Here is a 22599-nt window from a genome sequence, read left to right as displayed (position 1 = left end):
ACGGGCCCCAGTATCCTTGCTGCATTTGGGTAGGCTATTCCAAACTGTGGGTTGAGAATGGCCCCTAGATAGGGCTGTATCTGAAGTGGATTTAGGTGTGACTTGTAGAAATTGAATATGAAACCTAGTTAGTGAAGCAAGTTTTGTGATTTGAGTATGGAACCAACATTGTGTGAGAGTGCTGGTTTTGATTAGTCAGTCTAGGTATGGGTATATATGAATTTTCTGCCTGCGCAGGTGAGTTGCTACAACTCTAAAGCATTTTGTGTACACCCTTGGTGCTGTTGTGACCTCGAAGGGGAGCACTTTGTACTGGTAGTGTTCACCTCCTATCACAAATCTGAGATATCTGCGATGTCCTAGGTGTATCGGAATGTGAAAATAGGCCTCTTAAGTCCAGTGCCGATAAAAAGTCGCCTTGTTGCAGCAATGGGTTCTCATCCTGAAGTGTGACCATGTGAAAATGTTCTGATATGATGTGATGATTTAAAGGCCTGCGATCTAGGATAGGTCTTAAGTAGTCGTCCTTTTTGGGTATGAGAAAATATAGTGAATATATCCCAGTTCCCTAATGGTGGTTCTAGTGCTCCTTTGGCCAGTAAGACCTGCACTTCCTGTTGGAGGAGAGAGAATAATCCTGTGAAAGTTTGTGAGGGGGAATGTTTGGAGATGTGGAATTGACCTTCAGACAATAACCATGTTGGATAATATACAACATCCATTGATCTGTTGTGATTTTTTGGCAATTCTGGAGAAAGAGCAAAAGACGTCCTCCTACAGGTGTTTGATAATTGAAGGGAGTCATTGCTTGAGACGGTGAAATAGGTTCGGGGGGGAGGGGGGGAGTTTACCTACCTCTGCAGTGGTTCCCACTGGAAGAACCTTTTTTTAAATCCTCTTCGAGAGGATGTGTGGGGTTAATTCTAACTGTATGACAGCTAAGATTTTGATGCAGAGGACTTAGAGGTTGTCTTATAATGAGACCTAGCAAAAGTACCACGCGAGGCAGGAAGTTGGAGCGCCCCCATAGATTTTGATACTTCATTGCCATTTTTCATCTTCTCTAGCACCTGATCTACTTGTGGGCAGACAAGATGTTCCTTGTCAAATGGTGCATTCAAGATTGTCTGCTTTACCTCTTGCTTGAAACTGGAAATGCGTAGGCACGCATGGTGGTCTAAGAGGACATTTGTGTTTATCCCTCTCGCTGCTGTGTCAGCTGAGTCTAAAGCACAACAATTGGAATTGTTAGCTATTAATTGCCCCTCACTAACAATTTCCTGGCCTCTTTCCCTGTGCTCCTCTGGGAGGTACTGGAGAAGCTCCTCGTTTCGTCCCAGTGGACACGAGCGTATCTGGCAAGTAGTCCTTGTATTTGGGCAATACCCCAGTGATTGGCTGCCTGAGCAGCAACGTGTTTGCCAGAAGCATCACTGAGCTTGCTCTCCGTATCACAAGGCAGAGCGTCATGAGCAGCTTAATTCGGCTCTTCTTTTGTTAGACACAAATAAAGAGTCTGCAGGTGTCTGACCTTTGATAAAAACGGGGTCAGATGGGGAAGCCGTATATTTTTTCTCCACCCACAGAGTGATAATGCGTGCTCTGGGCAGGGTCTTGATAAATATCTTCTGAATGCCTCAACATACCTATAGGCATGGGTAGATATTGTGTGGACTTATGTGATATAGTAAGGGTTTTGAAAAGAAAATTGCATTCAATAGGCTCTTCATGAAGGAGTACCTAATGGTATGTGGCTACCCTCTCAATAAGTTCTTGAAAAGTAGTTGTATCGTCTGGTGGAGATGGTCTCGCTGGCTATACCTATGTGTCAGCGTCTATATACGTGTCAACATCATATTAAGACCAAAGGTCTGTGTCTGAATGAAAAGGCACATTGTCATCCCCTGCGTCCTAGGTGTCATGAAATTTCTGAGGTGAGCCCTGTGGGGAGACACCAAGAGGATCCCCCTTTGACGGTGGAGGAGTGGGAGTAGATGGTGTTGGTGGAGTGACTGGTGGTGGAGATGCAGGTAGAGGTAGGTAAATCTCAACCAAGTCATTGTCCATTCTCCTTTTTTTGGCTGGAGGTGTAGGTGGTTCAGGAGCCTCTTCAAACGAAAGTTGGCATTTTGAAGGAGAACTAAATACAGCTTTAACCATAACTCTCCTTGTTTGTGGTTGGATACGCAGCTCTGACTACTTGTCTTGGAGCTGTTTCATTTTATGAAGGATAGGCTCTGGGGATGTTCTCGACTCAGAGGCTGTATTTAAAATCCGTCTTTTCGGTGCCGGTGCGCTCTTGACTCTTGGTGCCAAAGTTGTCGGAGTCGAGGCAGGCAATTGTTTTCAGGGCAGAAACAGTTGGTGGAAGCATTTGGCGCCGAGGGTGTTGGTGTTTGGCTCAGTATTGAAGAGAAAGGCTTTTGTTTAGGTTTCAGTGCCTAGCTCGATGGTGGGAAATTCAAATTAATTTTTCGATGTCTGCCCTGACCCGAGGGCAGTGGTGGTGTGGTAGTCTTCACTTTCATGCTTATGGACGTTTTGGTCGTGTCAGCTTCCAAGACCGTATCTTGAATGGAAAAAGCAGCTGAAGCCTTGTGAAATTCTTGCACTTGTTCAGTGTCCAACACGGTGTCTTGAAGTCCGAAAATGTCTGATGTTTCCTCAACGTCTTGCCTCTGCATTTTTCAGTGGCAGGCTCTCCGATTTTGCAGTCTTTTTTCCCCCAAAAGACTGGCAGCCCTTGCAGTCGTCTTCTTTGTGTTCCAGCAACAGGCAGAGGTTGTGGACCTGATGCTGATCGACTGATGGAAACTTCGAGTGACACTTGGGGCAGAAACAGAAAGGCATCCTTTCCAGTAGAATTTCCCTCTTCGAGGTTTGAATGGAGAAAATGGTAATCTGAGGGGGGTGGCCCTGAGGGCCTCGATCGAAGCCTGTTGATCCGATTAAAAGTTTCTTTGGTACCGGCACGCGAAGAATGGAATACCAGTTTCGAGAACAATACCAACGAATTTGGAAAGGTTTCTCAAATGGAAAAGGCCTAAGACAGCCTCAAACCAGAGCTTGGTTAAAGCACAACCGGACCAGACGGCGGAAGAAAACAATCTGATAATGGAGTCAAAGCCCATGAGCATTACCAGGAAGAGAAGGAGTCACTATATCTCGTGACTCGAAAGACTTTTAGAAGAAAAACAACTTATAACCTTCCAGACCCAACACTAGCATGCAGAGCATCTGTAGCTACAGCCACACATGCCATCAAACATTAATTCACACTGAAAAATAAGCTGAACTGAGTATTCTAACTATAAGTTACATAAAAATGAAGATGTGTATTAAGTGTGTAAGTTGGCATCCAAATAGGAATCTTGGTGCATATAAACTCAGCGTTACTGGACCCTATGACTAGATGTTGGTGGAGAAACCAGTTGTGCATTCCCACAAATGCTGCCATAAACAGCTAACCTCATGAAAGTCAAAGCTGCGTCCATCTGCATGGATTGTTCCGCAGGGCCCATGCCATTCTGCACCAGATACCAAGTGGACAGGCAGAACTGGTACCCCTAAGGTGACCGTTTCCTAAACGCAGGCAGCAGTGGGTGACCTTAAGGCAAGGCTGCCTACGGTGAGTATCTTTATCCCTCAGAGCATCTCACCTTTTAAAATCTCTTTTGGTGGAACATGTGGTTTAACATAGATTGAGATTGGCACAAGACGCCCGTACAACCAGGCTCTCTGCCCAGGGAGGGATGTACTAGAAGGTGCAGCAGGATCCAAAATAGCTGGTTTCTGTTCCTTCAAGGTGACCTGGCCACTGCAATTTTAAAGCCCAACTGAAGTGCACATTTCTTCAACATCGTTGTCTTTGACAGGTTTTTGGCTAGATGTCTTTGGCTGGGCTGAATGAATCCAGATAGGAATGGGCTTGCAATCCTCCATAAGTACTGCTGTAAAATGTACTTCACGTCAGAACCCAAGACTGTGGTTGTCTTCATTGTGCCAGAAAGGTAAGGACACATCATCAGAATCAAAGTCTTAATACACCTGAATAATTCCTGTTTGGTTATGGCAGGCAACTCTGGCCATTGTTATTCTCAGATGATTTTAACCTCAGTGTTTAAGAGCAGGTGCGATGTATAAGGTATTTCAACAGACACAGGACACATGCAACTAATGCAGACCTCTGTGCTAAAGCCATGGTTGGTAGCAGAGATGATGTGCTTGAAATCAGCATGAGGGCCTGTTTTGTAGGTCAGGGTGAAGCTAATTTCAAAGGTAGTAGCGATACGGTTGACAATCCTAGTGCTAAAATATAGGAAGGAATCGAGGAAGGCGCCCCAGGGACCATGAAGGCTACGGTACACGCATCAGAAAGCACAGCTACAAAAATGGCCAACGTGGCCTTCTAATGGGTTCTCACAGGTACAGAAGATCGTCCCTGCGGAAAAAGTTGCGAGTCAGCCTCCTAGACCTGGAACCATTCAGAAGAATAGACTGCCCACTCCCTTGACATTTTCTCCTCTTTGTAGGGTGAAGAAGAGGACAAGCCTGTATGTCCCCAAAGTTCAGCATGCTTGCATGCCAGAGAGCAGCTCTGGGATCTATAGTGGGAATGACTCTTGTCTTGAGGGCAAATGCCCCTACAAGGAGGCCTTTACCAATTTAACTTCCCTCTCACAGAAAGCTTTAGGTTGCGTCATCATGTAGCAGAGTCAGCAAGAGATGAATTCAGGTGATTTAGTAAGGCACCAAAGCAGCTGAAACACCAGTCTGTCACAGACATAACAACAAGACAGACATGATTTAATTGCCGAACAACAAAAACAGGGAAAAATATTAGAAATACTTAGTGGTACTTGAGCCCTTGTCTCAGGAGATGCAGGAAGTATAAACTTTTGTATGCACTCGCCAAATCACTACTGTTGAGGCAGCAAGACACCAGGCATGACACCAAAAAGTGCGACTTGGTACTGGTAATGAAGCACTGATATAACAATTCTCAAATACAGACTGATAACCTGGCAGAGGGCTCACTTAACGAGTGATGTACTGGTTACCATTAAATATTGTTGATGTCCAGATATTTGACATGGAAGCCTTCAAACAAGGACTAGTTCAAGTGCAAAGGTATGTTGCTTGAAAAATGACTTTACACTGAGAACTCCTCTCTGTCACCGGTAGACACCCCCCCCCAGCAATCACCCGACTCCCACCCCCCCTACAGTCACAGCACCCCCCCCACCCCTCCCAGCAATCACCTGGGGTCCACACCTACCCCTACAGTCACAGCGCCCACACCCTCCCTCCCCACATACAAGCACACAGATACCTACATCCACCATGCATACACCTATTCACCTCCACTTCCAGACATGCATCCACTCACACACATCTATACACGCATACTCACACTCATCCATACATGCATTTACTCACACATACTCACACGCATTCAGACACGTATCCACACTAACATACTTCCACGCATACACTGACATGCAGACACGCACTTACTGGAACATTCATACGTGCATTCACTCACTTGCATTCAACGCATACACCACAACACTCACAGAAGCATTCATACATGCAAACACACATTCATACACACAGGCAGACACACACACACAACACCGCCCACCCCTCCCCTATCAGATGGATGACTTACCTTGTCCGGCGAGGAGTAAGTCCGGCAGGGAATCGGCGCTGCTACCGCCGGCAGCGCCTCGCCAGCAGGACACCGCCAGGCTGTCCTAATGGTCATAATAGGGCTTGCGGCGTCCTTCTGGCGGGGAGGTGCAGGTGGTAGCACCGCCCAGGTACCTCCGACCGCCAGCATGGATACCGCTGGATTTCCACCCACAGTTTGGTTGAAATCCGACAGTACCCATAATATGGCGGGCGTAAGACCGCCAACACTGGCGGTATTCTGGCACCCGTGGCTTTGGCGGTCTTAAGAAAAAGACCGCCTAAGTCATAAAGAGGGCCATAGTCTTCTTAGTAGCTGAGTAGTACTTTCAAAGTCTTTGATTCCCATTTTCAGTGAGTCTACGTTTATGAGCAAATCACTCACGTATGGATACACAAATATTCTTTTCTTTCTTAGATTGCCATACACTTTGAAAAAGTCCTGATTTCAGTCTGAATGGCAGGTTGGAGTATTAACAGTGAACGTCTCCTACCAGAAATCTCATGTTTTACTTGTGTTGACCAGATAGCCTCATCTTCTGATGTTTAGTATCCATCTGTCTATGGACTTTCACTCTTCCAGGTGAGACATTGTAGCTACCCATTCAAGAGTGGGCAACTGGAGGGCAGTGTAGGAACATAATTGCCAATTAAAAGAGGAATTTCTCCTCCTTGAGTGTAATGTCTTCAGTGGCATGTCTTTTCTTTCTGATATCGCTGCTGATGTGGTTTGTGGCCCTGTTTTTGTTGATATTCAATCTGGTACAACAACTTCAGGCAATCAACCTCTAATGGAAAAACAGACAGTGCTCTACTGCTTGAAGAACTTCTTTTGTTCCTCCAGGCCAACTGCCTCAAGAATTCAGCTTCATTCTTTATAGAAAGAATCTCTTCTTCTGCATGTTGTCTGAAAAGAGTGCTTCCTGAAAAGATCAAGTTGACTGTCTTGAGCTGGGCATCAGGTTTTTCAAGATGATAATCTCAGCTTTGACGTTCTCAGGGATACGCCACAGAAGTATCCCATAGCATTGAGTTCTGCAAAGTTTGCTGCAGTGCTAATGACCTGCTCTGAGACCGGGGAAATTTCATTTGGCATCTCTAAGAAATCCTGCTAAGGATATTTTGATAAAGTCTGATGCAAAGGATTTCACACCATCCTTAGATGAGTTGACACAGGTGTAGGAAAGTACCATCTTGCCTGGCATGTTACCCCCATTTTCACTGTATGTATGTGTGTTTTAGCCCTTGTGTCACTGGGATCCTGCTAGGCAGGACCCCAATGCTCATGTGTTCCCTTGTGTGGTGCCGAACTGTATCACTGAGGCTCTGCTCACCAGAACCTCAGTGTTTATGCTCTCTCTGCTTTCTAAACTTGTCACTGCAGGCTAGTGACTAAACTTACCAATTCTCATTGGCACACTGGTACACCCATATAATTCCCTTGTATATGGTACTTAGGTACCCAGGATATTGGGGTCCCAGGAGATCCCTATGGCTGCAGCATTTCATTTGCCACCCATAGGGAGCTCAGACAATTCTTACACAGGCCTGCCACTGCAGCCTGAGTGAAATAACGTCAACGTTATTTCACAGCCATTTTTCACTGCACATAAGTAACTTATAAGTCACCTATATGTCTAACCCTCACTTGGTGAAGGTTGGGTGCCAAGTTACTTAGTGTGTCGGCAACATGGCACTCGCCAAGGTGCCCCCACATCATTTAGGGCAAATTCCCCGGACTTTGTGAGTGCGGGGACACCATTACACACGTGCACTATACATAGGTCACTACCTATGTATAGCGTCACAATGGTAACTCCGAACATGGCCATGTAACATGTCTAAGATCATGGAATTGTCACCCCAATACCATTCTGGTATTGGGGGGACAATTCCATGATCCCCCGGGTCTCTAGCATAGAACCCGGGTACTGCCAAACTGCCTTTCCGGGGTTTCCACTGCAGCTGCTGCCAACCCCTCAGACAGGATTCTGCCCTCCTGAGGTCTGGGCAGTCCCGGCCCAGGAAGGCAGAACAAAGGATTTCCTCTGAGAGAGGGTGTTACACCCTCTCCCTTTGGAAATAGGTGTGAAGGGCTGAGGAGGAGTAGCCTCACCCAGCCTCTGGAAATGCTTTGATGGGCGCAGATGGTGCCCATCTCTGCTTAAGCCAGTCTACACCGGTTCAGGGATCCCCTAGCCCTGATCTGGTGCAAAACTGGACAAAGAAAAGGGGAGTGACCACTACCCTGACCAGTACCTCCCAGGGGAGGTGCACAGAGCTCCTCCAGTGTGTCCCAGACCTCTGCTATCTTGGATTCAGAGGTGTTGGGGGCACACTGGACTGCTCTGAGTGGCCAGTGCCAGCAGGTGACGTCAGAGACCCCCTCTGATAGGCTCTTACCTCTCTTGGTAGCCAATCCTCCTTTCTTGGTAGCCAAACCTCCTTTTCTGGCTATTTAGGGTCTCTCCTCTGGGGTTTTCTTCAGATAACGAATGCAAGAGCTCACCAGAGTTCCTCTGCACTTCCCAGGATGACCACTGACTGCTCCAGGACGCCTGCAAAACTGCAACAAAGTAGCAAGACGACTACCGGCAACATTGTATCGCCTAATCCTGCCGGCTTTCTCGACTGCTTCCAGGTGGTGCATGTTCTGAGGGCTGTTTGCCTTCAAATCTCCCGTGGATTGACTGAGTCTTTCCCCTGCTAACGCAGGCACCAAACTTCTGCATCACCAGTCCTCTGGGTCCCCTCTCATCTCGACGAGCGTGGTCCCTGGAACACAGGAGCTAGATCCAAGTGACTCCCACAGTCCAGTGATCCTTCAGTCCAAGTTTGGTGGAGGTAAGTCCTTGCCTCCCCACACTAGACTGAAAACCTGTGTACTGCGTGATTTGCAGCTGCTCTGGCTTCTGTGCACTTCTCCAAGGATTCCTTTGTGCACAGCCTAGCCTGGGTCCCCAGCACTCTATCCTGCAGTGCTCAACCCTCTGAGTTGGACTCCGACGTCGTGGGACCCTCCTTTGTGACTCAGAGTCGACCGCTGTCCTCAGATCTTCCAAGTGCCTGCTCCGGTACTTCTGCGGGTGCTGCCTGCTTCTGTGGGGGCTCTCTGAGTTGCTGAGTGCCCCCTCTGTCTCCTGCTCCAAGGGGCGACATCCTGGTCCTTCCTGGTCCCCAGCAGCACCCAAAAACCTCTACTGCGACTCTTGCAGCTAGCAAGGCTTGTTTGCGGTACTTCTGCGTGGAAACACTTCTGCAACATCCAGCACGCAGTGGGACATATTCTATCCAAAGGAGAAGTTCCTAGCCCTTTTCGTTGTTGCAGAATCTTCAGCTTCTTCCACCTGGAGGCAGCCCTTTTGCACCTTCATCTGGGGATTCCTGGGCTCCTGACCCCCCCCCCCCCCAGGCACTATCGCAACTCTTGGACTTGGTCCCCTTGCAGGTCCTCAGGTCCAGGAATCCGTCTTCAGTGCTTTGCTGGTGTTTGTGGTTCTTTCAGAATCCCCCTATCACGACTATTGTGTCCTTTTGGGGTAGTAGAGGAACTTTACTCCTACTTTTCAGGGTCTTAGGGTGGGGTATCTTGGACCCACTGACTGTTTTCTTACAGTCCCAGCGACCCTCTACAAGCTCCCATAGGTCTGGGGTACATTCGTGATTCGCATTCCACTTTTGGAGTATATGGTTTGTGTTGCCCCTAGACCTATGTTCACCTATTGCATCCTATTGTAATTCTACACTGTTTGCATTACTTTTCTTACTATTACCTACCTGTTTTGGGTTTGTGTACATATAACTTGTGTATATTACTTAGCTTCTGACTGAGGGTACTCACTGAGATACTTGTGGCATATTGTCATAAAAATAAAGTACCTTTATTTTTAGTAACCTTGTGTTTTCTTATGATATTGTGCTATATGATATAAGTGGTATAGTAGGAGCTTTGCCTGTCTCCTAGTGCAGCCTAAGCTGTTTTGCAATAGCTACCTCTATCAGCATAAGCTGCTAGAAACACCTCTATTCTACTAATAAGGGATAACTGGACCTGGCACAGGGTGTAAGTACCACAGGGTACCCACTATATGCCAGGCCAGCCTCCTTCAGCAGGGACACAAATATTTCTGTCTGTAAAGCGGAGCTTCTTGCTCTCTCTCAGGTGCAGCAGCTAATTCTGAAGCCAATGTATATCTTTATCTTAATAATAACAGAGTTTGGCTTAGGTTCTACAGAAAGAAATTCTGGGTCTAGTTGAGGTGGTCGGTATTTCTGTTGTAGGCGGCGTGTTACCGCCTTCACTGTAGCCAGAGACAGACATTTTTCTTTAACTATTTTTAGCGGATCAGGAGAAACAGTGGTCGAGAAGCTTCCCTTGCTTCAAGAGTCTCTAATAGCCTGAAGACTACTGGCTGTAGAGCCTTATGTAAAATGGGGATGTCTCCACTGGAGACACTCTAGATGAAGAGTGTGCAGGAGATGTGTGAGTGTACTGAGGATGTGATAAGTGCTAGTGAGAGACCGGAAAGCGAGACCAGATATAAAATATATGAGCTCTAGTAGAAAAATAACTTTTAGGTGTGACAGCTTGCTCCTTCAGGGAGACAATAGTGGTTTCCATTGTTTTATTGGAGATCTAGAAGTTGCGTCTGAGGCCTCTACAGGTTGTGAACGATTAAGGGGCATCAAAGGCATGTGTACTAGGTCATCAAATGGAATTATAGACCTAATGGGTCAACTGGGCAAGGGTGATGGATCTGAAGGTGATGCAGTCTTTGGACACTGGAGAGGAGTTGAGGGTGTCTCTTCTCTTCTCTTCATGCCTCTGAGGAAGAGTCTTGTTCTTGCAAGGTCATCCTAACGTGAGAGTGTTGAATGAACTAAGAGGACATTAGAAGGAGTTAATGACCATACCTTTGTGGTCTGTAAAGGCAAGACAGTCATCCTCTGTTTTTTTTAACTTTGACAGAGACGTGGTTTGACAGTGAACAGTGCCCTCTTTGATGTTAGCAGTGGTGTGATCAGCGGTGTGCGAGCTGCCAGTGATCTATGGGTCTTTGACACCGTAATAGCAAGGAGTGACTCTTCCACGTCATTCTCAAAAAGACAGACATCAATGGAAAATCAAGTTCTGAGTGACGCTGATGTGTTGTCGTCGGCGGCAAGCAGGTTGGAGCATAGGATCTCAGTTGTGGTATTGACGTCAGTCTCCGGTGCCACTGGAAATAGTGATGATGTCTTTCTCTACCACCTGGTCTTCTCTCCCTCGACCACCTTCTGCGGTGGTCTTATCAGGAGGTGATAAGAGGGGGTAATGAGACCAAGGCAGGCTGGGAGGCTCATTTTCAAAGCCACCTCCTCTTTTTCTCCTCTTCTCTCCTCGACCTCCAGCATGCTTCTAAGCCTGACAGACGCTCTTGTCTTTTAAGATGTTGCGCTCAGAGATTGTTCATTAAGAGACAGAATGTGTGCCAGGAAACAAAACTGAAAATACTTTGTGGGCATCAGTCACTGGTTTTTTTCTCTCACGAGGGGCATTTGGCGAAAATGAATGGCATTCTGACTGAAAAATGAGGTCGGACATTAATTAGAAAAGTTACTTACTTCTGGTAATAACCTGCAAATGTCCCACCTATAGAACAATATCAGGTGCCAGACTGCATCAGGAATCTTCAAAGCTCTCACATCGCTAGCAGGGGGAGCTAGCTTTGGGTTAACACCGCAGGTAGTGTCAGATAAAATCAGTGAACCCATATAGCCCCAACCCAGGCACACTCCGTTTCTATACATTTTTCCCCCACCTGCAAGGCAAGCAGATGGACTGTCTTTACACAGTAGTGCAGTAACAGAACGTCAAGCGGAATTCTTTTAGGACTATTTCCACACCAGAAACTCAGAGCCACGTCAGAATGTTTGACCAGTGTGCAGCATATATATCGGGATCTATCAGGTGAGGAGTCCAGTTTGCAGAATGCGAAGGATGGTAAGGTCTGTGAGAAATCTGCAGTCAGCTAGAGTCTGTACCAGAAAATGTGCTACCAAACGTAAGTAACTTGTTCTTCTGATAGAGACTTCTAACCACAGGTTCCTCACCTTAGAACTGATACCAAAGCAATACCACCCCATAGGTGGGTCTGTGAATTAAATCAAACCAGAAGACCCTGGATGACCTCATGGGCGAATGCCTGTCCCAACAGGCCTGAATGCCAAGGCAGCAGTGCCCCCTGAACATGTGGAATGATGCCCATGTCGTAGCTTGGCACATATTTGGGACAGGTACCCATGCACTAACAGTAGTAGCATCCCTGGCCCTGTAGGAATTGGCCTGCAAGCCACCAGGAGGCTGCTTTTTAGCTAATGTGTTGTTGATCTTCTTACAAAGCACAATCCATTGAGAGATGGTCTTTCTTCACCACCTTTACCCTTTTTCACTCCAGTGAACCCAATAAAGAACTGATTCCACCCAGTGCTCTTTGGTGTGATCACTGGTAGAAAAAGAGAGCTCTCTTTGGGTTCAAGAGGTGGAGTCTTCCCTCCACCTAGAAGGATGAGGTTGAGTGAAAAATATTATAAACATGTTGTTCTGGCTGACACCAAAGGGTGTGACCACCTTCAGCAGAAAAGAGACATGTGTCAGAAGAACCAGTTTGTCCGGGTAAAAGCTCAGGTATGGGGGGGGTGAACGGATGTAGCTTTAAGCTTGCTGACCTTCCTGGATGATGTAATGGCCACTAGGAAAATTGGCTTGTCAGCAGCCACACAGGGCAGCTGTGCAAGGACACAAAGGGAGCACACATGAGGTAAGTCAAAACTAAATTGAGATCTCAATAAGGCATAACAAAAGGGGTAAGAAGAGGCAGACACTGCAGAGCGTTGACAAAATGTGTGTAGTGAAATATGTGTTTTGACCACTGACTTTGTGTTGCACCACTTTGCACCTGGATTAGCTGTCTAGTGTTCACCAGTTGCAGACTACATTTTGTATTCAGTTTAGCTGCCTATTGACTTTATCGTAGCATTAGACACTGCCATGTTAAAGCTGACCGTAATTTTTCACATTGTAAACTGTGCTTGTTTTTGTGCTTTTTCTCACCAAGGGCTTTGGTTGATAAGGATGTACTCAGATGGCAGGGAACAGCCTTGTTTTGATTTGACATCTTGGGATTGTGGCCAAACCCCTAAGTGTTATTTTCAAAGCAGACCAAAACTAGCCAGCATGTTTGAATTGCTTAATGAGGTTTTTTTTCCAGCAAGCTCCTTTTGGTTCTTTAAGATATAAAAAGACCCAGTGCGACAGCAAGAGTGAGAGTGGCCTCAATCAGGATTCTTGACGTCAGATGCCTGATATCTGTCCCTTGATATTGTCCCTTGCAGTCGAATGGGGTCATCGTGTCTTGCTGGCATGAGAAAGATGAAGAGCTTGGCAGGCCCTACGGTGATGAATTTTTACTTCATTATTTGCTTTGCATAATATAATATAAATACATATATTTGCTGTGTACATTGCAATGGAGAATCATTTTGGTATATTTTCCTTTCATTGCTGTGACTATTTTTAAACGTGTGCTTTCAACATGCTAATCTCCTTTTCAGGAACCTCATAGTGAAATAATAATAAATGTCTTCTTTGAACTGAGAAGTGCATTCCAGAGATTTTTGTCACCTCAGTCTTTAGTGAAAGCAAAACAATGTTTTATCAAAACCGGTAACTTAAACGGCAAGGATTGAGCCAGCAACCTCAGAAAAGCCGAAATAGCTGAAAGATAAACCTAACTGTGCCCAGGGCATGGCCTTGCAGGGCTAATGACAACATAAACAGCAGCAGCTCCGACAGATATGCAGAAAGGAGGTCTCCCGTGTATTGAGGAGCATCAAGTCATAAATTTGTTCCCAATGACAGGCATATATATATTTTTTTGAGAGATGCCTGGCTGCCAGGATGACATCACAGACCGCAGGAGGGAGAACAAAAAATAAATACAAAAAACATAAATACTCAGCTGTTGCTTCTCACTTACCAGGCCAGAAGGTAGAGAGAGTGCAGGTTTGGGTACAGGACTCTGCCCTGGTGCCGAGACTGAAGATTCTCCTGAAGAGGCAGACTGAGCAGAGGACAGATGCTCTCTGTGCTCGATGTGCAACCACTAGGGTGATTTGGGCCCGGTCTGTCCTGATCTTCTTGAGAACTTGGGGAAGGAGTGGTCTTGGCAGCAAGGTGTACATCTTGGAGCGAGAACCACTTTGGAAACTCCAACACACAGAACTGCTGACATTATCTATTCATGGCGGCGGCACACAGGTCGAGGCAAGGTTCTCTGCATTCTCAGAAGAGACCTTGTGCCACCTCTTGGTGTAATCGCCATTCATTATCCATAGGGCATCGATGGCTGAGTCTGTCTGCCCTGGCGATCAGGAATCCTGACAGGTACCACGCATGTGACCAGGAAGATGTCCTGCAGCGCCATCCAAGTCCAGAAGCACAGAGGCACAGGGTCAACAACTCCAAACCGCCTTGTTTGTTACAATACCTTATTGCAGTAGCGTTGTCTGTAAACACCTGCACCAGCCTTCCCTTGATGGTTGGGAGGACGACTTTCAATGCCATGTGTATAGCCCTCAACTCTAGGAATTGATATGGAGCTAAGACTCCCCAGGAGAAACAGTCCTTTGATCTCCACTGCTCCCAGATGGCCATCCCAACCCAGTGATGGGCAGCAGCTGCACAAATGAGTCTCTTAGAGCACAGGAATATTGGCCCAAGAGACATGTGGTGTCCACCGAACACAAGGCCAAGCAGGTGGAAGGGAAAATTTGCTTCCCAAAGTATCTAGCCTCTTGGATTCCCTATCTAGTGGGGTGGAAGGGCATGCACATGGGTTGACCTTAGCTGCTGAGGCCTGCACCACCAGACTCTTAGGGGAGGGATGCTCCGAGAGGAAGGCTGTGTCTTCTGTGGAGAAGAGGTGAGGACGGGCAATTACGTGGTGCACAGGAGCCCTTGTGCAAGGGTCAGCTCAGGCCTCCAGAAAAACATCTGAGTGCCTCATTAGATGAAAACAATTGCTCCTCAGAGCTTGCCCCTAGATGAAGCACCTCCCTTAAGATGTTGAACTTGAGCTCAATGGCTGGCAGTTGTAGGTCAAGGACCTCTGCTGCCCATCGTGAGGAAACGGGCCTGGAGGAGATGCATGCCAGAGTCTGGGGAGGTGTCACTGTGTTCCTCGTATCAATTTACTTCCTTGTCGGGGGCCTCCTCAAAGGGTCCAAACCCCTCTTCTTTATTCCAAACTTCAGATGGGAAGGGCCTAATCAAGGACGACAAGTATAGGGGTTGAGGAAAGAAATAGGCTTCTGTTAGGCTTTCATTCCACAGAGTTGTATATTAACTCAAGGACAAAAACATTCTCTGATACTGTTTCCATGGAAAATACGTAAGTGCAAAGGCTATCCCAGGTTTCATACAGACTGTGGGGAATGACAAACGTTTATGCCTGTCAATAAAATTCCTACAATGCAAAAAAACAGGTTTTCCACTTGCAAAGAAATAAGAATCCCAAGTGGTCAGTTACATCACATTAGTGCCAAAACGCATCAAGTGAGTTAAAGAGCTTAAATATCGTTTAGGCATCCACATATATGCAGGCAGCCATAGATATGCAGGCATCCAAGGATATGCAGGCATCCAAGGATATATGCAGGCAGCCACGGATAAGCATTTATACACAGACACGTAAGCATCCATCATATGCAGACATCCATGGATATGCAGCCATCTAAAGACACGAAAGCACTGATGTGAAGACATCATAGGTATGCAGGCATCCATAGATATGCAGTCATTCATAGAAATTCAGGCAGCCAGGAACAAGCAGGCAGCCATGGATATACATTTATACACAGACACATAAGCATCCACAAATAGGCAGATGTCCATGGGCATGCAGTCAGCTGTAGATATGCAGGCAATCCGTAGATATGCAGGCAATGCATAGATATGCAGGCTGCCACAGATTTACACTTATTCACAGGCAGGTAAACATCCGTCGTATGCAGACATGCCTGGATATCCAGCCATCCACAGACACACAAGCACTGATACATGTGCAGACATGATGGGTATGCAGGCATCCATAGATATAATGCTGGAAGCTACGAGGGGTAGACATGGACAGAGGGTAAAGAATAACAGAAGAATAGAGGGGAGAGTCTAGGAAAGGCACAGAAAAGTGCAAAAACACTTTGGACCTTGTCGTTGCGTTCGCAGAGGAACTTCAACCGTTGTGCCCGTTTGTGCATGAACACTCCATCCAGATGTCCGGTCTCCACTGATCGAATTTCGATGGCCTTTTCCCCCCAGCCCATGATCTGATTAGAGCAGATGTAGGCTAAAAAAACAAATACAAGACACTGTCATAACAGTGTTGAGCCACACACAACACAGCACTTAATTCACAATGTTTTGGCCACATCAAGTGGCAGAAATGAAGAAGCAGATTTATTTAACAGTTTTACATGGGGCTTATGCACTGCTTTACAGAATAACAAGACACTGGGGTCGTGCACTGACCAAGTACATGGCGTGACATTCCCAAGTAGACTACTTTTGATAAAATATTAAAGCTAATTATAATCCAGTTTGCTCCTGTTATCTCCTCTTAACCTGTAAGTGATTTTTTTTGTTATTGTATTTTTTAATTTTTCATTTTGTCCTCTTCCAGGACCTTAATGTCTTTGGCCCTCATACGAGCAGCCTGGTAGTTTGTGTGAAATGTATTGGACATGATAAAATCCTACAACGCTGAGTCAGAATTTACTTGAGGTGACAAATAACACCAAATTACGAGTTGTTGGGGCTTACCCCACCAAAATATGCTTTTTCGGGTAAACAGTGGACATTTTTCACCTGATAAATATGAGCAGGTTTGAGGAGCCAGTATTTATTACTTAAGTCATTATTTGGATATTTGCAGTATTAGGAGTTAACACACAGATTAGAAGTAGCTGGTTGGATCACAGCAAGGGACTTTACCTCTGACCTGTACTGCAGTGTGATCACCGAGTCCTGCATCAGTCACACCTTGGGGGAAGCCTTGGTATTAGGCTTGGGCCACCTAAAGGGACAGAGTCTGGCCTTGGTGTCAGCCTCTGCTGGGAGTCAGCACAACTGATCACTATCTTATCATTTCCCTTGGTAGAAGAGAAGCTACTGGTCCACTCAAACTGTGCTGAGTATGCAAGGAGTTGAGCTTGTGGCACACTTAATGAAGATAGTGGAAAGCCGTCTAAAAAAGATAACTGACATCCCCTAACACTCTAAAACACCATCTCCTATGCACTTGGGGAACTGGCGGCAACCACTTAGAGCTGCAAGGAAGTTGGATGCAACAGCTTTTTTTCCCCTCCATCCAATTTCCCGCCAGCTACACTTGTTCCATGACTCCTGTCATTCTTTTCTTTCACCATCCCAACAACCCTTCTCTCGACTTCTCATTCAGTTAAGTCCTTCCATTGGTTTTCCAGAATCCCCTAACTCCGATACAAAATGGTTTGTCAATGTATGTAATCAAAAGATATTGTTTCACGTAAATCACCCTGGTCTAAACTGTAGCTCCACAAGCATTACAAAAAGCAAACATAAGTAAAGAATAAAAAGTGTTACTTTTGTGATGTTAGCTTTAAAAGGAAAACCCAACAGCTATGTACTTTAACCCATGTTAACTCACAACACAGATAACTCCCCTCTGATTTTGCCACCTTACAACCAAATCCACAGCTCTTACCCACAGAGGTTGGCATCTCTCCCCACTGTAGCACCACGTCCTTGATGATTCTACCATAAGTGTTGACGTAGACACCCTCGTCTTCGTAGCAGAGCAGCATCTCCATGCCATCGGTGTTGGGTAGGAAGATAATAGCGTGCGGGTTTATCTGGGTTTGGATCTATAAAAAACACAGCAAGCATCACAGACCCTTTATTCAGAGGCATCATCTGCAACCATCACAGTCCCCATCCATCACAGACAAAATCCATCACAGACCCCACCCATCAGAGGCAGCATCTGCAACCAACACAGACCATATCCATCAGAGACCCCACCCAGAGGTAGCATCTGCAACCTTCACAGACCCTATCCAACACAAATTAAATCCATCACAGACCCCACCGATCAGAGGCAGCATCTGCAACCATCACAGACCTCATCCAACACAGACCATATCCATCACAGACCCCACCAAGAGGTAGCATCTGCAACCTTCACAGACCCCACCCAACACAGACCATATCCATCACAGACCCCATCCATCAGAGGCAGCATCTGCAACCTTCACAGACCCCATCCAGCACAGACCATATCCATCACAGACCCCACCCATCAGAGGCAGCATCTGCAACCTTCACAGACCCCATCCAGCACAGACCATATCCATCACAGGCGCCACCCAACAGAGGCAGCATCTGCAACCTTCACAGACCCCATCCAGCGCAGACCATATCCATCACAGACCCCACCCATCAGAGGTAGCATCTGCCAACCATCACAGACCCCATCCATAAACGACCATATCAATCACAGACCCGACCCATCAGAGGCAGCATCTGCAACCTTCACAGACCCCATCCAACACAGACCATATCCATCACAGACCCCACCCATCAGAGGCAGCATCTGCCAACCGTCACAGACCCCATCCAACACAGACCATATCCATCTTAGACCCTTCCCATCAGAGAAGCCACCCGCCAGCCACTACTGAACCAATGCACTTGTCAGATAAGCCACCTGCCACAGAAGAAATCTGTTACAAAAGCCACTTATCATTTACCATTCACCACCCAGCCCTTCAACCACCTTATGTGGACTCCTATGCCATGCTGAAAACAGGGCACTCAACTTAACACTTTAGGTTTCTATGTTTAGTCATCGTCAGTGTAATTCTCAACTATAAAAATATCTTAGGGAAGACTTTAGATAAAAGGTTTTTTTGAGATTGTGGATCAATTCAGTCTTCTGCCTTAAACTGTGTTGCTTTCATTGGTGTAGCAGGAAACCTTGACATTGATAAGAATCTAAAATCATGATTTGTTCAAATGATACCTCTAGTAACTATTAATAGAATCTAATGAGCCTTCTTGAGGCGCCTTCTTTAAAGTAAACCAACTGTTTGATTTCCTGCTGTGCAAGGGAAATTATTATTTAATGCCATGGTTTCATCTAACGATGGCTTGGGCCACCTTGTTATCTGTGCTGCTTCTAGGATAAGGAACAGTTTCTGAAAGTCTAACTGTGTACAGGGAGAGGATCTTATATTCTGAGGATTCTCCTCTCTCTGGAGTCTTGAGTGGCGGCCTCTCGTCTTGGTACTGCGCCTCTTTCTGTCATATCTGTGTTTATACTTGGTTTCCTCTTTCACCATGCGCTTACTTTCGTTGGCAAATTAACACTTCAATCTGCTAGTATTCTACCAGAATGTTATACAAGATCATTCCTCTTCTACTAGTAAACTGCCACAAGGCAGAAGTTCAAGTCATCATCCTCGCTAGGTTACTGCAGTTGCCGCTGTCTGGTTATCCCTAACTATGTGCAGCTCCAACGCATCCATAGGCCTTCACTGGCACCCAGAGGCCAATCGCTCTCTTTCCAAATGTCTTTGTATTTGTCATCAGGACCTGCACAGAAGGGAGCCTGTATTTATTCCTTGCCCCCTTGGCCACTAGGTGCCTCAAAACCCATTCTGAGCCTCTACTGCGAACCCTAATGAAGGTTCAGACCTTTACAAACTTAGAGCTAATCCTCCCTTGTTACTCTGCTGCACCAGAAGACACTTCCGAACCGCTCCTCTTAGAGTCCAATAACACTTTTTGAGCAGAAGCTGACAACCTGCAGCTTCATTTAAGGCCTAGGATTTTTAGTCTCTACTCTAGTGCCAGGAAACCTGATCAGGGTAAATGTACACTTTATCAAATCCTCTACATTCGTTTATCAAGTACCATTCAAATTCCTATGATGTAAGCAGGCTTCTGCTGTGCCTAGAATGTATACAGGTTTCTGGGTGTGATTTAACAGACTGAAAGAAGTGGAATTTGGTTGCAGCTGGACTGTGTTGCAATTTTCCTTTAAGCTGAGTGTCAGTAAAGATCAGATTCAAAAGTTGACAACAGGTTTTCCAGAAAACTTGGTGTATGCTGGGTGAACAAGAAGAGCATGTAGCTCATTCATCTGAGCAGCTGAAGTTATTACAATGAGAAAGACTGTTCTGAGAGTCAGAAGACGCAAAGGACGCCTGTGCACTGGCTTACATAGAGCACACATCAGAAAGGTGAGGACCAAATGAAGGTCTCATGGCAGCGTTACACAAGCTTTGGGAGGAAACACATGTAACATTTTAAGAGAATGCATCACAAAAGGTGATTTAATCAAACAGTTGGTTTGGCAAATGCAAAAAAAGACTGCAAGAGTAACCATTAACTGTGCCCACTGCAAGTCTTTGCTGGGCTAAAGACGGCACAAAAAGCAGAACATTCAGCAATTTTGTTTATAATGGGTATGTGTGGAGAGAATTGAATCAGAACACAAACTTGTCCCAGCATCAGGGTAAACAGATTATGGAGATGTGCGTGTTGCCATCAGAATGACACCAACTAATTTGGAGGGAGGTTCAAGGCAATCAACTGTGGCTGCTCAATCTACATAAAGATGTAGATTACACATGCCCCTGCCCTGCTGGTTGTTACTGACGTTCAAAACTGTGGGCAGGAGAAGCAACAGCAGGAACGCATACAGAGCCCTGAGCTCCACTCTCAGTAGAATGCATCTGGAGAGAGAGCCTTCTTAGAAACACCAATGCACAAGAGTGTTGACACTTGTTGGTGGAGAAGAAATCTAGGCAGGGCTCTCCTCATTGCTGAAAGACGCCCTGTGCCAACTACAGGTGTAGTTGCCATTTGTGATTTGGGAGGCCTCACCCACTGAGTTTGTCCGACCTAGTGGTTAAAGACCCCACCAGATGGTTCACTACTAGGGTGATTCACTACTTTTAAGCCTTCTAACATCTAGCAAGTATAGTCATCTCTCTCTGCTAGGGTGGGTGGATTGCTAAAAAAGAGTTTGGTAACAGGAAAGTCAGAAACTGCTTTAGTTTAAAAGAAAAACTAGGGTGTGTTCTCAATACTATCGTACTGTGGGGGACAACTGTATAGGTTCTACTACAGATAATGCTGGCAGCTCACTAAGCCTTTTAGTCGAAGAACTCGCTACCAAGAATGCTACCTTTCAGGGCAGGTGCTTAGTGAGGGGATGACAAATCTTTTCCAATGGAAACTGTACAATGTCATAGTGGAAGGATGCTTGGCTTCTTTAAGAATGCCCATATTAACCTGAGTCAAATTTAGGTGACCATAATGCACAACCTGAAGAGCCATGCAGCCAAATTCAACAACTGTATGTTTGGATAATAGATATTCCCTTGCATTTTTGTAGGAGACTGGCTCTTTATATAGTGTACAAAAATTAGGTACGCTGTGCAGAGTCCAAGCAACCCCACCTTGGTATTCAGAGGTAACAAACAGACTACCTAATGGTCTATTTTTTGTGGATGCTTGGTCGAGCAGTTAGGGAAATCTTGGACAAGTGCTAAGCATTTGCTGTATTCACTGTATTAATAAATGTGGACGCACACTCAAAAGAATAACTTGAAACCTGTTTACAAAAATACTTAAATTTTTTATAAAATTTAAGACCAAGATCATCTAAATAGGTTAAGTACTTCTTGAGTTATGATTTTTCAACGTTTAGAAAATGTTCCGCTTATGTGCGTAAGTACGCACCATAGGAATCAATAGAAGAAAAGTTTAATAATTCATATAAAATCACGCAATGCTCTCACAAGTGTCACCTTTTGTTTCCAGGTCGAGGTCGTCGAGATGTCCGGTGGACCAGTCGGAGAAGTTCAGGTGTCTCCCGGCTGAAAGTTTTGGAGCTGGTGCGCCACAGGGAAGAGGACCACTTGGAAATGCACTGCAGAGGGGGACTTAGAGGTGAGTCCAGTGGGTCCCTTTGGAGGATGGAGCACAGCTCGTTCTCCAATGCAGGGGCCGGGGAGGGGGGTGCAGTGCAGCTAGGTCAGCCAAGGGCCGTGCGTCAAGGCGCATATTGAGCCAGGTGCAGATCACTTGGACGGTAGTTTGCAGGTCAGCAGGGCCACTCTAGTGGCTGGTTTTTGGGTGGCCTGAAGTCCCTTGACTGGTGCTTGCTCCTGGTCCTTGGTGAGTCTAGAGTGGACTTTTCTTCTGGGTGTCCAATATTGGGGGCTCTATACCCTTGGCTATTGCATGGTTCAGCCACTGGAGGTCGCAGTGCCACCAAACTTGGAATACTTGCAGGATTTGTCCTCTAGGTCTGCCGGGTGAAATTTGGTCTGTCGTTGGTCAGCGGCTGGTCAGTGAACTGGACGTCACTGGATCTTGCTTGCCGGTTGCAGGGAATGATGCCTTCACTCTGGGGGGAGCTTCTTCGCAATTGTATTAGAAGGTTGGAGGTCCTCTGATGTTTTTTAGAGTCTGTCCAATGCCCAGTCGGCCCCTCAGCGGCAATGGACGAGTCCTGGGTGCAGCAGGCACCTTTGTTTTCTTGCAGCAGGACTTCTGTTCTTGAGCCTGGGGTCTTCTTTGTCATTGATCTTCTTGCGTATGTTGAATGTGATCTGCAGGTCTAGGGGTGCCAACTAAATACTGCATTTAGTGGGCGTTTAGGGGAGTACCTGGTAGTGGCCAATGGGGAACTTACCTTAGGGTGGCTGCACCCACTATGAGACCACTTCCTGTGGGACGAGGTTACATCCCGACCCCTGATTGGCTATTTTCCTCCCATCCAAGACGGAGATAAATGATATGGAGGGGTCACCTCGCCT

At 46.2% G+C, this 22599-nt stretch overlaps 1 protein-coding gene across 7 annotated transcripts in view; it reads right to left on the bottom strand.

Annotated features, from left to right (window-relative positions):
* The window catches only part of MINK1 (misshapen like kinase 1), a 503992-nt gene that overhangs the window by 14893 nt on the left and 466500 nt on the right, over positions 1–22599 (bottom strand). For all 7 annotated transcript variants that reach the window (XM_069215741.1, XM_069215740.1, XM_069215743.1 and 4 more), the window contains 2 exons: positions 17472–17631; positions 15937–16076 (listed from right to left, as the gene is read on the bottom strand). In XM_069215741.1, coding sequence (XP_069071842.1) covers positions 15937–16076; positions 17472–17631 — 300 coding nt within the window. The remainder of the gene's footprint in view (positions 1–15936; positions 16077–17471; positions 17632–22599) is intronic.

Source organism: Pleurodeles waltl, chromosome 12 (assembly GCF_031143425.1).
Source record: "Pleurodeles waltl isolate 20211129_DDA chromosome 12, aPleWal1.hap1.20221129, whole genome shotgun sequence".
In the NCBI taxonomy this organism is placed as follows: domain Eukaryota; kingdom Metazoa; phylum Chordata; class Amphibia; order Caudata; family Salamandridae; genus Pleurodeles; species Pleurodeles waltl.
The sequence above is the reverse complement of the archived record's forward strand: the minus strand, read 5'-3'. Positions and strand labels throughout refer to the sequence as shown.